Source organism: Gastrolobium bilobum, unplaced genomic scaffold (genome assembly GCF_033153095.1).
Source record: "Gastrolobium bilobum isolate Gb01-03AN ecotype WA unplaced genomic scaffold, APGP_CSIRO_Gbil_v1 utg38958, whole genome shotgun sequence".
Classification (NCBI taxonomy): domain Eukaryota; kingdom Viridiplantae; phylum Streptophyta; class Magnoliopsida; order Fabales; family Fabaceae; genus Gastrolobium; species Gastrolobium bilobum.
The window spans coordinates 46,251-62,264 of record NW_026896958.1 but is presented as its reverse complement, the minus strand read 5'-3'; the positions used below and the strand labels follow the sequence as shown (position 1 = coordinate 62,264).

Below are 16,014 nucleotides of genomic sequence, written 5' to 3'. Positions count from 1 at the left end.
AAAATTAATTATCCTCTCAACAAATTTGTTATACGTGACAATAAGAATTTAAAATTTTATATATTCATTTTAAACCTACTCATATATATATGTGTGTGTTTCTTTCTAATTGTATAATTTTTTTATTACAAAATATTAGTAGAGGGAACAAGCTATCCATCTCAATGCTAGGGCAATACAAAAGCCTCATCTTAGACTTTTTCTCAATGTTATTTGGCTCACTTTCTTTTCTCCGCCATCTTATTTATAAATTGGGTAGATCAATTTATATGGTTATAATAATAAAAGCCTTACACTCAATTTTAATAATTGAATTATTTATATCTAATAATCATATATTTAATATAAAAGAGCCTGTATATATAAATAAAACCAACTGCTAAGATTGAGAATATAAATATTTTACATACTAATATAAAATAATCATACCCCAAATAAATATTTACAAAGAACTCCTTAAATTAATGGTTCAATACATAAACCGTTGGAAAATGTGAGGTAAAACCTGTTTTGCATTCAACTACCACAAAGATGATAGATATAAAAACAAATTTTTTGTGCAATTTATATCGGAGAATATATAGTTATAATATTAAAATTATTTTTTCTCTTTTTGTATCGGCCAACAAATTTCAGAAGAAAAAAAAATAACTTTAATATTATAACTATATATTTTTTAAAATACATAATTATAATATCACGGTTGAACAACTGAGTGTTGCACTAAAAATTTATTTATTACGTAGCTACAGGATATCAAAGAATATATTAGACTAGTAAGTGGGACAGATTATTACAGTTAACTTTGGCTGTACATGCCTTGTACAGTGTTCGATATTATTATAAAGGTTGTGTCATAGTCATTCTTTTTCACCTTGTAGCCCATTTATTAATTGCACTTTGTCTTTTGCTTTCTTTTCCATTCTCTCACTGTGAAAATGCTCTTTTCCTGCCTAAACTCTAGTGTTACGTATCTCCTGTCATTATATTTGCGGGTTTTTCTCATCTTGTCCTGCAACTAACTAGGGTTTTTCTCCCTGAGCTCTCACATCCAATAGTAAATTCCGAAGACTTCTCTCCGGGTGGTCGTAGACTTCCTTATCACTGCCATTATTAAAGAATAGATCTTGAAATTAAAGAGCCTTCTACAATAGAGAAAAGAAAAAAAGGTAATCCATCTATAGTACATCGTTTGTTCAATTAAACCTAACTTTACAAGGTATAGTCTTTATTCCAATTATATATTTATATATTTTCTTGTTTTGGATTGGTGTTTGCTTGATAAATTTATGTTCTATGGTTTGATTCAGGTTTTTGTTTTTGGAAATTTTTGGAAGGAATGAAATTCTGGGTGAATGATGTATCGTCCAAGTAAAAGAGTTGAAAATTGAGAAACTTCCACATGTTCTGTCCACTAAACTGAAAAGATCCCTGGTAGGTGTACCTTTTCTTTTATACCTAGGGTCGGTACAGGAGGAGATGAAGAGAGACAGAAAGAGAGATTTAGGGAAGAACTTCAGAGTTTGATATGAAGAAATCAAACATATATTTATAGCACAATAAAATGTCATTTCACATATTGAATATTTATTATATTTATTTAAATTAATCTCCTTCCTTGTCCTACAGCGGAAAATTGAGAAAGAGTTCTGGGTAGTAGTTAGAAAATATGTGCATAGTGGCTTTTCTTTTTTCCCTTCTTTAATTGAATATTCAAATAGTGGCACTCTGATTCTATATAAAGTAAAAGAAGTTTGAACAGTAGCGGAAAATGTTGTTACCAACAAAGAAAGTAGAAGGGAAGTGTTTTAAGCAAGTAAAGTCTCCCTAACCCTAGTTTTATACATGTTCATGTAAATCTAGCTAGAGATTAAATTCAGATTGGAGGACCACTATATATATATGCAATTTAATAAGCCAACATTAGTTTTAAATAATTTTCATGAAATGGATGTACAAGGTTGTTGATGATTTTTCTTTATAGTTTGAGGTATTAATTATATGTATTTTCCCAGTTTGATATTATATTTATGAGGTGGATATGGATATATATATATTTATAGGATAAAGTCTTTTCACAAGATTCAAAATATGATAAATTATATAAGTTCCAAAGTTTTAGAGTTTGTAATTAAATGGTTTACTGTGTTTGATTCTTGGTTGCAGTGAAGATAATGGCCTCTTCTAGCTACTCTAATTCTCCCTGTGCTGCCTGCAAGTTTTTGAGAAGGAAATGTATGCCAGATTGCATTTTTGCCCCATATTTTCCACCAGAAGAACCACAAAAGTTTGCCAATGTTCACAAGATATTTGGTGCAAGCAACGTGAGTAAACTTCTCAATGAAGTCCAACCCCATCAAAGAGAGGATGCAGTGAACTCTTTAGCCTATGAAGCCGAGGCACGGATAAAAGATCCAGTTTATGGTTGTGTTGGGGCCATTTCAGTGCTCCAAAGGCAAGTGATTAGGCTCCAAAAGGAACTTGATGCCACAAATGCTGATTTGATTCGCTATACTTGCAATGAAATACCAAATCAAGATGGTAGAAGGATGGGAGAAGGAGGTGGTTCCTCTCTTGGTCAATCTCCTGGTTTTTATTATCCTTCTCCTTGGAACAATGATCCTTCTGGGGATGGTTATCAAAGAGGAGGTGACAACAATATGTGATTGTCAACCTTCTTGGTCCATCTATTATGAAAGTTCTATTAATTTACAACACATCCCTTTAGGGTTTCTTATTGTATAGTATTTAATTGGATTAAGGGGTGAGCATGTATACATAAATATTTATATGTGATACTCAAGGTATATGAATATAATATTTGTATGTTATATAGTCAGAGTTGCTTTAATACTTCATAAAATGTCTCTCATAGTTAATGTAACTGAACTTCTCTTGGCAAACTGAGAGATGAAAAACTCGAACCGTTTTAAAACTCATGTTGTATCAAAGAAAGCGAAAGTCGACTACTATAGGCTCTTGTTTTTCTTAAACATAATAATAATCTTACACTTATTTTTCAATATAAATAATTGACATTGCACATGTCGACACAAACACACAATAAATTATTTTTACATTGAATCAATCTCTATACAAATATTATAAAATTTATATGTTCAAGTTAACATATTAAATAGTAACAAGATAAGTCCCGAGACAAAAAAAATACACGATAAAAATGGTTTACTATACTTTCAAACGTATACTCAGTTTTGAGGCCACTATACTCCCACAATAATTTCTCTTAACCTTTGAGAAACCAAAATAATATATCCGAATGGCCCCACGTAACGCAGTCCAAACCGACTGCCATATTAAATTGTGAGAATTTGTTAGCTAAACAGAATCTTATTGGTCTATTTTCAAACAAAAAGGAAAATTATTCATATTTTCAATTAATAACAAAAAAAGTACTAGTTGGAACCTACCTTTTCAAGCATGAACTCCCTTTTCCATGTACTGAATTAGATATTACAATTTCTTAGTGAATAAGAACTAAGAAGGTGGTGATCTAAAAATGTACTTCACAAGAAATCTTGCTCCACAAACATGTTGTGGTATCTTCAACTATATATATATACCAATATGTGAACTAGATTTGTATCCCTTGATGGATGTAGTTATTCAAGTATACCAATATGGAGGTGCTCTCGGAGGTAGTGGTATGGACCAAAACTTAATGTATGAGTTCAGAGTGGCTCTATATTTTAGTAGAGTAATAAATGCAATATCTCTTCAAGGGGTGAAGTGGGGTATATATAAATGAGAAATATTCTTTAATGATGAAAGATAACAAGAGTTATAATTGTTTTGGCCGTTATCTCGTTATTGTGAGTGAGGTAGCACACCTCGGTATATGATAGCTAGTGAGTTATATAGGAGAGTAAGATATATTCTACTATGAGGTCTATGATTCTCACTATAGGGAAGCTGTTCAAAATTCTCCAACATCCTTTACTGCTAGGGAGTAACCTCTTAACTGGGTGTCTAAGAGTCTTAATATGAACAAATGAAAGACAGTATGGCACCATGGCATTTTTTCAGCGCTTTCCTTTATAAAATTCTCCAACATCCTTTACTGCTACTTTCTTCTACGTACTGTACATGTGCGGGTCAAAGGAAGACTGGAACTGTTAATTTGTTGACTTGCATTGCATATTTACTTTTCAAAATTATCAAAAAAGAATATATTATTTGTGATGTTTCCGCGATTGCATTCCCATGTCCTCTCTTCATTACAACATTATCATTATCGTTATCAACTATCAACTATAAGTGGTACTGGTACACATGCCTAGAGATAGAGGAACACGGAAGAGATTGTTCTGTTCACTAGCATGTGATAAAGGTACATTGAACCTTTTTAGACAAGTAAGGTGCATGGTGCGGATATAACGGGGCATTTTTTTCTCGCCCATCTCTCACGCTAAGCCATGTGGGTTTTTTTTAGTTATTGCTCAGTACTCTTGATGACACAATAAGCTCTTTTTTGCATCTGCTACCTAAACTATGTGCCTGTTTGGATATTTATTTATTTTTAGTTTTTATATAAGTAGAAATTAAGTTAAACAGGTTTTTACAAAAGATCTTATAATAAAAAGAGTATTTTTTTTATAATGAAGAAAAAGCCAAAAGTTCATAGGAGGAGGCTTTTTTTAAGCTCTTATTAGATTTTCTTGAAATGAAATTTGACCTTTTAATTTAAAATCTTTGTGTAATTACTAAATAATTTTTACTTTTTTTTAAGCTCTTTTTTTAGCTTTAGCTTAAAAAGAGAGGATCTAAAAGAAGCTCTGTCACACAAGTGTGAATAATGTTCGGTGTACAATTGTTGCAGTTATACTTTGTAAAGAACCAATTCAACTCAAAATCTTAAACTATATTAGGTGAGGCTATAATAATAATTTTATATAATTCTAACACGCTCCCTCACACGAGAGGCCATTAGGCTTGAAGGGTGGACAATACATAGATGAATTAATTATTAATTGGGCGGTGAGGATCAAACTCATAACATGAGGCTCTAATACCATGTAAATAACCAATTCAACCCAAAAGTTTAAATTATTGGGTGAGACTATAATAATGATTTTATATTTCTCTAACATGCTTAAATCAAAATTATACGCATAACCCCACTCGAGTTCAAGTAGAATAACTAAGTTAGGATTTTTTGGTGGTTTTTTTTCTATTTTAGTTAAGTTGCTATAATGGCTTTTATATTGTTATGCTAATAATATATATTTTTGGTTGTCGTCAATTTGTTTGAATGAGTAAAAGCAACCTTTAGTGGTTAGGATTAATATATTCGTACATATAATCCTCTATGATTTTAGTAAAAGTAGATCATCAGTTATGAAAAGAAAGAATTTAAATGAGAAATCATTAGAGCATTATATGAAGTTAGGTAAAATTAAGTGTTGAACTTGGTTCACAAAAAAAAAAAAAAAAGTGTTGAACTTGTAATAATAGCATAAGCACGCATGTTCACCTATATACTATTAATTAGGTCAAGCAGTTAAATCTTATATCACATTTACTAATAGGAAAAACTCTTAGGATAAAAAATATTTCATTATGTTTCTTGCTAGCTAGGAGTGTTTTACACATAATAATGTCATCTTTATTTTTTCTTGAAAAAAGTATGACATAAAAACTTTTATTGTCAATTAAAGAGAAAGCGAAAAAATGCATACTCAAACCTTTTAGTTTTGCACATATCTCCAAAATGCATTGATTTAAATTAGGGAGCAAAGAAGAGAAAGATAAGCTTTATGCATGCCTGAGAATTCATCTTTGATAGATAGATGATGATAATTGTTTCTCTTCAACCCACAAGAACTATGATGACTTCGTGAACTTGTCTCGTTTATTTCCTTGGGCATAGAACTATGATGATTTTGTGCACCTGTCTGATTTATTTCCTTTGGGTATTCTTTCACATCAATATGATCTTTTTATTCTTTTTCTTCCACAGAAATATTTTAACAACAATTTCATCCAAGCTGTTTCTTAAGCATTTGCTGTTGGTTTGAATTCGGAAATTAAGGCATGTTTGAATTATGTTTTGAAAAATGGATTTTTGATTTGCAAAAATAATAATGATAATAATAACCGTTTGATAAGACCTGTTTCATAAAAATGGTTCTAAAAATTATAATTTTTTTTTAATTTTTAAAATTAAATTTAGAGAACATGTATCAGTTAATTAAATTTAGTGAACATGTATCAGTTGTTTTTGTTTTATGTTTTAACTTTTAAAATTTAAAACAAAAAATCACAGAAAATATTTGTTTCATTGACTATTCTATAAAACAGTTTTAAGAAAAAAAAATATAGAACACAGTCAAACAGACCCCAAATTATTTATCTTCCTTTCTTATCCCTCAAAATAAAAAATGACACTTTAATTGAACAGAATAACACTTTAATTCAAATAAATAACAATTGAAAAAATGTTGCTACTTAAAATAATTTTATTACAAAAATTTTATTTTTCAATCACAGACAATAAAAGTAAGAGGTAAATGGAAAATAATGGATACTCTCATGTATTATTTAACATGATCATGTTATATAAGACAATGTTAATCATGCACAAACAAATTAATGGTTCTTTTTGTTACTCCCATATTTTAAATCTTTCTTCATCTCTTATCATCATTAATTTATCTATAAATAATTAAATTCCCTCAAATGACCTCTCTATGAATCAGAGAGTTCTTTCATATTGATATTTGATAGCATCATGTTTTGGTTCTACTTTTTTTTAGATACCAACAGCTGTTCGAAGTTGTAATGAATCTAATTAATCCAATTTTGAGTTTGAGATTTTCTACCCTCTCCATAAATTGTGACTCTCAATAATCAAATCCACTACCCTTTGAAAAAATCAAATCCTAAAATCTAATCGGGTAGGGTTCTATTTCTATACACGTGCAATTGCATGTGACTTGGCAATTGATACTGGCCGGAGACGGGGGAATCGGAGTTTTTCTTTTCACTATCCATACGTGTAAAGTATTAAACTACACACAGGGAGAGATAATGGGGGTGGGGTAAAGAAAGGGAGGGCTATAGAGCTAGAAAATAGGCAACATTATTACATGGAAAAAATACAAAATGTTTCCCTTTGTCATGCAAAACCACCGCGCGTACTGGTCAATATTTACATAAAAGAATTATTTATGGGGTTGCATTTGTTATTTAACATGATACAATAAAGTTTTCTACGCATAGCATTTTGTGTGGCTCACACTTTTTGAAGAAAAAAAAACTACGGCACGTAAAACGAATTTCTATACCATTACACAATCATTTTTCCTACAACATAACTCTTACAAAACCCATCATTTATTTGGTAAAATAGTGCATTTATAGATTATTTAAAATAAATACAATAAAAGCTCTATTCAATACTTCATTGCTATTGTTCTGTCTTACAGACAGATAAATCCCGCTCAATGAACTAGTATGTTAATTTTGGATCTAGTATCCTCTTCAAGGTATCTATAGAAGAGATACACATGAGTCAAGCAGATCACTGTGCACAACGAACTAATAACGGCTTTTGCCAATGGGGGTGTGTGTGCGCACAGTGACAGCATAACAGTAAGAGAGAGAGCATAACGTACCTTTAGGGTTTATCTTTATTTATACAGGTTACATGTGAGTAACATGATGTGGGCCTTTAGTACTCTGGTGAGGGCCCTAGCTTGTATGCTACGCTGTCGTATTAGGATTAGTATCCTTGATGGATTATATCCGTAATTATCCTTGATTTGAATCTTGTATTGCCCCTTATTGGACTTGTCATTCCATGGGCCTCTTATACCGGTCCATAATAGCTATTTTAATATATATTTTCTAAAATATGATTCAAGGTTGAATATAAGAAAAAAATAATTTTTATAAATTATTTTAATTGAAAGTTTACATGACTTTCAACAAAAATGTTCTAAAAAATATTATAGTTCATTTAAAGAATGAGAAAGGATCCGTTTATAAATTTTTTTGACAAATTTTTACAAATTACACTATCTTCTCTTGGGAGAACATAGTGAAACCTAGTGTTCTCCCGGGAGAAGATAGTATAATTTATAAGAGTTTGTAAACAAAAAAATTTATAAATATAACCTACCCATAAAGAATTTAATAAATAAACTATCTGTACTGAATTTATTTTATTGAGAGACAAAGTGTGCGGAATCATGTCCATTCGCTTTCAAAATTAATGGGCCACCACTAACCGTCCAAGATCGCTTCTACCCCAAAAGTTATATCACCATGACTCGGTCTCTTTAGTTTGATTGATTGATGAGACAAAAGACATACCCAAAATTAAGGCCCAGTGAACTCAGACACATACCAGGTGAGGAAAAAAAGGTGTTGATTCCTGGGCCATTCATTTAATTCAATGAGAAATTCATTATACTTTTTTTTCTTTTAAAAAACAAAATTCTACTTCCAGGAAAAAAAAAAAAAAAACTACCATTAGATGTGCATAAGGAATAATACAAGAGTAAATATCCTTTTTAGCTCTCAAGCAAATTTTACGATGCCAGTTTTAGTCCCTAGCAAATAAAAAGTCTCATCGTGATCCCTAAAAAATTCAAAATGGATCTATTTTAGTCTTTTTGAGGACTAATATAGGTCTTTTTTGAATTTGTGAGAGACTTTGATGAGTTTTTTTATTTGTTAGGGACTAAAATGGACATCATGAAATTTGCTGAGGACTAAAAAGACTATTTACTCTATATACAAATTTTGAAAGCACGTGAATTTAATAATGTATTCCAGAGGAAGAAATTCCCAAAATATATAAGAATATTCTCATTAAAAATGCTAATTGCACACGGACTAGATCAGCATTTTTCCTTATTCTTTAGACATGCATGATTAGCTCATCATTTTTTATTTTTTATTTTTGATATATATGGAGGGTCAAAGCCCAGAAAACTAGAGAGTTCATCCACTGTCCTTAGAAAACAAATCCCCGAGTTCAATGGGAGGGTTATTTCAAACATGAAAACCAAAAGCATTTGTGACACCCTTGAGCACGTTGATTCTTGTACTTAGCAGATGATTGTTGCCAACCTTCTATTTCCTTCTTACGTCAATTCTTTATCCATGCCGTGACACAAGATTCCCTCGCGTTTGACGCATTGTCTCTCAGAATTAGTGGTGGAACGAGAGGGAGGCTGAAGAAATGATTGTTCCCTTCACTTTTTAAAATTAATTATTAGTGTTTTCTTTTTCTTTTTTTATCCTGGCGGATCAAAAAATTGATGTTGGATCTTGGGCTGACGTGTCTACGGAGAAGACAATAATTGGCAGCCGTAGATCAATATGCACAATGAAATAGCATACAGCCAAAGGGTGGTGGGTAGAGATGTAAATGAATTAGGCTGGTTTACAGGAGCTTACGATCTAGTCTATATTATGTCAGACCTGACTCATTATAAATAATAAATAGAACATGCCTAGGCTTTTAAAAAAATCTATTTAGAAATCAGGCCATAGATTTTTTTTTGTACATGTCGGGCCTATAAGCCTACAGACCGGCCTATATCATATTATTTATTTTAAATAAAATAAACAAAATTATTATTTTAATAATTTTGAATAATAAAGTAATATTATTTTAGATATTCTTTTAATTGTTGAATGTTTAATAGGCTTAAATAGGCTAACAAGCCTAGGTCAAGGCTTCTTAATATATAGAAAGGAGAACCAAACTTTGGAAACTTTGATGACATGTCACTTTCTCCTTAATTCTCAGCTTTGTGTTCACACTGGAGATAGTTTGAAAAGTTACTTCTTTTGGAAATGTTTTTTATTTCGTAAATAAAAAATTCTAAAAAGGAGGAAGAGTCTCTAAAATTATAAAATATTTGGCGGCAGACAATTGTATTAATGATCTTCTCAATTCAAAATTAAAATTTGAAATGGGTGGGAAAAATTTAAAATTTATACAATGATTTAAATGGAGGCAGCTTTATTGATTGCATAGGTAATTGTTATGTATAAAAACAAAATATTGTGCTGCAAATTGCCTTTTAGTCTGCATCACAGCTAGAAACTTTATTTTCAGCTTCTTTGGTCTGTTTCTCTTCTTCTTCTCTGATTGTATTCATTTTCTTTGGTCTGTTTCTCTTCTCCTCCTCTTATTATATCGTTCAACATAATGTATTCGAAGTACGATTTCATAAAGGATCTTAATCCTACAAAAGAAGACTGGAGGATTAAATTGCGCGTGGTTAGGTGTTGGAAGGTTCCCAGTCTTAATCCAAAAGATTTTGATGACAATGTTGACATGGTTTTGTTAGATGAACAAGTAATGTCGTTTTTTTATCGTCTTTTTTCTTTTCGGCAGCTGCATTGTCATTTTTTTGATTGATATAGTACATGTTTTCATTTTATAGGTTAGAAGGATCCATGCTACGGCGAAGGGTTCTTTGCATGTTCGAAAGAAAATTCGCGAGGGAGATGCTTATTTTATAAAAAAAATTTGGAGTTGGGTTGAATAGTGGTAATTTCAAGCCAACACGGCATGAATATCGTTTGGCTTTCAACTTGAGGACTGATGTGATATCCATTGTTGATGCAACTATTCCTGAGCACGGTTTTGATTTTGCTGAATTTGACGTTATTGAGAAAGAATCGTCTGACTCCCCGTATTTAATAGGTGATTGTTTTGGTCTATGGTGTTATTCGTTTTCATTTAAGATTTTTTTATATAGGACGTCATGCTGAATCCATGTTACTTATTCTGTAGACATTATTGGTTTGCTGTCTGGAATTGGGGAAGTCCGTGAACATGTCATCTCTGGTAGGATAACAAGAATGGTTGTTGTGGAGCTTGACAATCTGAGGTATTTATGTTATGCATATTTCTGATGTTTTTTTTTTTTAATTTCTTACGTGTTTTTCAATTTAATAACGTTGAAAGTTTGCATGATTTCTTATATATCTTTTGTTCCACTAACATAATAGGGGTCAGAAACTTGAGTGCACTTTGTGGGAGTCCTACGTAGATGAGGTCCAAACTTTCTTAGCAAATAATCAGAGTGCCCAAAATGTTATAATACTTCAGCTTGCAAGGGTAAAGGGATTTAGGGGTATTCTTTTTTTTTTAGTCTTGTATTTGTAAGAACCTGTACCGTTAATTAAGGAAAATAATTAATTAAATGCGTGAAATTAGGAAATAATTTCATAATTGACCTTAATAATTATGAGAAGGCTTAAATAAATATAGAAAGTGATTAAGAATGCTTAAAGTCGCTTTTCGGACGAAAAGTGCAGATACCGGTTCTGCTACTCAGTATAAATGTGTACCGATGAAGTATCCCGGAAAATTATAATAAGTGCATGAATATTCCTAGAATAATATGTAGGACTTGTAAAACGAGTTTCAAGTTAAAATAATGAGAACTGGTGCTAGAATCTGATAGTGGCTATGGACAGCGCGTACCGGAAAGGTGTTGCGAAAAATAAAATAAAAATATGATAAATCTTAGAAAAATGAGTAGGTTCAGAATCCTAAGTTTGGGATTAAAATGCTAAGCGTAGCAATTAGCGCTAACACTGTGCGATTAAAACTAATTAGACTATATATAGGTGTGCACAAGTTTCTAGGTCAGAAACTTGACATTCTCTACGTGAGAATTTGCTGAGTGTGAGCTACCACCTTCTTCCTTTGGCCTTCTTGCATGAAAACTCTCCCAAGTCACCTCATTTACCATGGATTCTTCTATTTAAACCTTGTAAACACTTAGAGGTGTGTGTTTGGAGGGTGAAAGCCTTCACCTTTCTGAGTTTGAGGTCTGTCTTGGTGAGACTTAGGGGCTGTGTTGCTGAGTTGTGAGGGTGGAGCCTTTGTGAAAGCATTTTGAGCTTCAAGAAGTTATCTTTGAAGGAAAGGAACCATTGTTGTGTGCCATTTTCGTGCATCTTCAAAGTCATAACCTTGGAGGTTGTTGGTGAGCTTCAAGAGCACTCCTTTCTCTGTTTTAAAGCTTGGGTAAGTGTTACCAGCCATTGGTCATGAGTTTTAATTGATAAAAGAGGTGTCTTGACATGCTTAATGGGTTAAACAAGTATTCAACCTGAACATGAACATAAAAGCCTTTAAAAATGCATGCTTGGACGTTGTAATGGGTTAAAAACCCAACCTTTAAGTGATATCTTCGCGAAAATGCAGAACTGCATTCTGTCGTGAAATATCCGGATATGATATCCGGATATGGGGTCTGGTGATATCCGAATATGGATATCCGGATATGTCCCCGACAAGTATCCGGATATTCTGGGAATTTTGGAACAGTGACGGTACTGTTCATACAGAATGTCATTTTGGGTTTGTGGACCCATGATTGACTTATATGGACTTCTGTAATAATTAAACTAAGTCAGAATCAAGGGATTAAGGGCTTATGGCTTTGTGAAGAGCCTAAAGACATGAAACGTAAGGAAAGGCGTTGTCTTTATGTCAAAGGTTTGTTGAGTGTGTATTTTGATATATTGTTGATCCGAAACAGATTGTGATTCTGTTGTGTTTGGGCTTTAAGCTTGTATGGACTCTTGGTTTGGATAGCTAGGTTACAAGGTAAGCTTTCGTGTCCTCGGTTTAGCCATTGTTGGTTCCACCATACCCCATAGGGGAATGGTTTATATGCATGCTGTGTTTTCATGCTTGATGATTTGAAATGTTGTTGAATTGTTAAGTGTAAGGGCCTTATAATATGCATGTGTTTTTCCACTTTGACAGTAAGCCTGAGTATATAGCGTCATACAAAATGGTGAGACTAGGGTGGATGCAAGTAGCGCCTTGCACATTGTGTGGGTAATAGACGTATTCCTGCTTTTTCTCTGGCCAGTAGATTATATTGACGCACATGACATGGTTATCTGTGCATTACACCGACTTTGGAACTTATACATATTGTGTAAACTGCTTTAGAACTTATATTGCACATGTAAGTGAGCTTGGGGTGGAAGATCCTTGAGGACCCCTTGTCTTACTGAGATTTCTTGTTTAGAGATCTCACCCCACGTTTGGGGACGCTTATTTCAGGTTCAGGTAACTCGGGGGTTGAGACCTCGGGCGGTAGGAGACCGGAGCTGAGTTAAATTATGTTGTTATCATGTTATTATGTTGTATGCTGACATGTTGTGGACTTGTTTGCTATTTATGTTTTTTGTCATTTATGATTATTGAGTTGAGACTGTTGTTGGGCTTGAGCCTTATTTGGTGAGCATGAGGTTTGTCCATGCCACTTTGATTTTCGTCTTGTTTAAGCTTATCTGTGTTGTATAAACTATCAGGTTGTCCGGTCTACGTGTTATAGTTTCGTGACTAGAGACATATTTATGATATTAATTAATGAGGTATTTCAGTTAGTTGTCTTTTGCAATATTCATATAGGCGATGTTTTGGAAATGAATTAAGTGATTCAACTTGGTAAGGATAATGATGTCATAATTTAAAATAAAAAGAATATTCCGCATTTTTAATTAAGCGTGGCTTAATACGATGACATGTTAACAAACCGGGTTAACACGAGGTGTTATAGTATTTCTCGATTTTTTTTGTTTTACTGTTTTCTTTCTTCTTTTATTTATTTCGTATAGTTTTTATAAATTTTGTAGGAAAAATGGAATAGCTAATACAAAGTATACGATGAAAATAATTTTTGATTCCAATGTGCCTGAGATCGTAGATTTCAAAAAAAGGTATGCTGCAGTATTTTTTAGGAGGCATTGCTTTTGCTGTATGCACTAATTTTTGGATATATGTTTATATTTTAGGCTTTCGGGTGATCCGATCGAAAGTAGTCAGAGGTTGACTCAGTTGTCCAGCCAATCCTCATATTCTTTTGAAAATGATTTTCTAAAAGATATAGAAAGGAAATTTATTACTGATATTAAGAATTGCAGTGATGTTACTACATGCATTACTTATGGAAGTATTAAATCCATCGAAAGTAAGTACAATTGGTGGTACAAGTTCTGTAAGAAATGTCCATATTCAGTGTGTGAAGATTTTGAGAAATTGTATTGTAAGAACTGTCAGAAACATTGGGATGAATATTATCCGAAGTAAGGAGGGTTTTGTTTGCTGTCATTTTTTTAAAGTTAATCATGCAGGTTCAGTGTTACTGATGTAAATTACAACTTAATCTTTTTAGGTTCAGTGTTCAGGTCAGAGTTGTTGATAACAGCGATTCTGCTTCTTTTGTACTGTTTGATAGAGATTGTCTTGCTTTGTTAGGAGTGAGTGCTGGTGAATTACGCGAGCAACATTTCAAGCGGGTTTGGTTCTTAAAACTTTTAATTTTTATAACAGTGGGGTATTCTACTGCTTGATATTTTGTTTTGTTAAAAATATATGAAAATATACTCTTTTTGTAGGGTGCGGATTTGGAGCATTATCCGGAAGAGTTGAACGTTGTGAAAGATAGATCCATGTTATTTAAAGTGAATGTGAAAATAAGCAATTTGAACGCCTACAGGGAGCCAAAATATCATGTGGCCAAAGTTTGCATCATTGAAAGTATTATCACATCATTTCTAAAGACCACAGCAGATCCAAATGTATGTTGTTTTTTATTTAACATTTCTTCACTTTTTAATTGTCTTTGGACTTTTCATGCGTTTTGACTTTGTTTCATTTACAAAAAAAAAATCAGGATGATTCTGTATTTGACAGTGCTTATGATGACAATATTGTATCGATAGGGTCAGCAAAAGCAATGGTGAGTTAGAATTATTAACATAATTTTTAAATTTGATTACTGTATAATTTTATTCCACAACGTCTGTTAATTACTTATAAAATGGTTTCGTTGACAGGATGTTCAGAGCCAAACCTGTGAGAGTACTGGTGATGCTGATATTTCTCTGTCGACACCTTCTGTAAAGTATAGTGATGTTGTTGAAGACAAAAATAATTGTTCAGTTGTCCGTCCTCTTAAAAAGATTAAGTTGGAGAAAGAGTTAAGTTTTTATTGTTAATTTTACCATTGAACTGTATTTTGGTAGAGGTGTTGGTCTTACAAATTTTATAATTTGATTTTCTCACTCTGTGTCCTCTGTTGTTTATTTTTGCACAGTTTTGATGCTGAAGCTGGTGACACCTTACAGCAGACAGAAAATTTGTAATTGTTCAACATTTGCTAACTATCTCATTGGAACTATGTTTTTGTTTAATTGTTGTATTGATCTATGAACATTTTCCTTATTATATTACCTTTTATCGTGTGTTTAACATTGATCGTGTGTCCACCTTTGTCATTTTTGTTTACGTATTGTTTTGAATATTTTGTTATCAACTTCGTTTCTTAATTTTGCAAAATCTTCCCGTGACTTTAGTAATACATTTTTCAGTGTTAGAGGTAATAAAAAATCAGGACGTGTTACGAAATTTATTTTGTAGTTTCAAATAGTTCTTTGCAGACATCGTTTAATTAAATGTTTGGCACAATTTTCGTTTGGGATGTCGTTTGAAATTCCTAATTATACCAAATTATAATTAACATGTTTTAATATTATTAATGGTGACGTTTTGTATGCAATTCCTTTTACTGCTCCCTTAAATTTTGAATTAGTCTGTTGGAAATTTGAAATTGAAAATTAAATATACCAACACAAACTGTTTGGGTGGGCTACGTTGTTTCATTCAATGAATGGGTTTCCCAAACGTTGCATGTGTTAATCCATTGATGGTTTGTCAGGTTATAAATATACGAAAGTTGGGTTATTTCTTTTTCAGTTGTGTTCCTTAATCATCGTTCTTTTGTGGAATCTTCAAAATCGTTGATTCTTTGCTATAACTTCTGTCAATGGCTGAAGCGTCATATCCAAAACGTGCAAAAATAGGTAAAGACGCAGATGAATCTCTGACAAATTTTCAATCCGACTTGCAATTGGAGATTTTGGGAAAGGTAGCGTCCCATTCTATACAGGACCTTTCCAACGTCAAGGCAACTTGCAAGGAGTTGAAGGATCTAG

The 16,014-nt window shown here is 32.4% G+C and overlaps 2 protein-coding genes across 3 annotated transcripts; both read left to right on the top strand.

Annotated features, from left to right (window-relative positions):
* The first annotated feature begins 1,154 nt into the window (after positions 1-1,154).
* Positions 1,155-2,843, top strand: LOC133302992 (LOB domain-containing protein 25-like). 2 transcript variants are annotated; one of them, XM_061502817.1, is made up of 3 exons: positions 1,155-1,219; positions 1,311-1,434; positions 2,167-2,843. In XM_061502817.1, exon 3 carries the CDS (start codon positions 2,175-2,177, stop codon positions 2,664-2,666), a length of 492 nt encoding a protein of 163 aa, XP_061358801.1. In that variant the 5' UTR covers positions 1,155-1,219; positions 1,311-1,434; positions 2,167-2,174; the 3' UTR covers positions 2,667-2,843. The 2 variants fall into 2 exon arrangements, with proteins under 2 accessions (XP_061358801.1, XP_061358802.1); XM_061502818.1 differs by having other exon boundaries at positions 1,188-1,219; positions 1,338-1,434.
* A 7,346-nt stretch (positions 2,844-10,189) lies between these two features.
* On the top strand, positions 10,190-15,165 carry LOC133302982 (uncharacterized). The gene is made up of 9 exons (XM_061502806.1): positions 10,190-10,339; positions 10,428-10,455; positions 10,781-10,877; positions 13,813-14,103; positions 14,193-14,316; positions 14,416-14,598; positions 14,694-14,759; positions 14,857-14,999; positions 15,117-15,165. The coding sequence occupies exons 1-9, from the start codon at positions 10,190-10,192 to the stop codon at positions 15,163-15,165; spliced, it is 1,131 nt and encodes a 376-aa protein (XP_061358790.1).
* Positions 15,166-16,014: the final 849 nt, after the last annotated feature.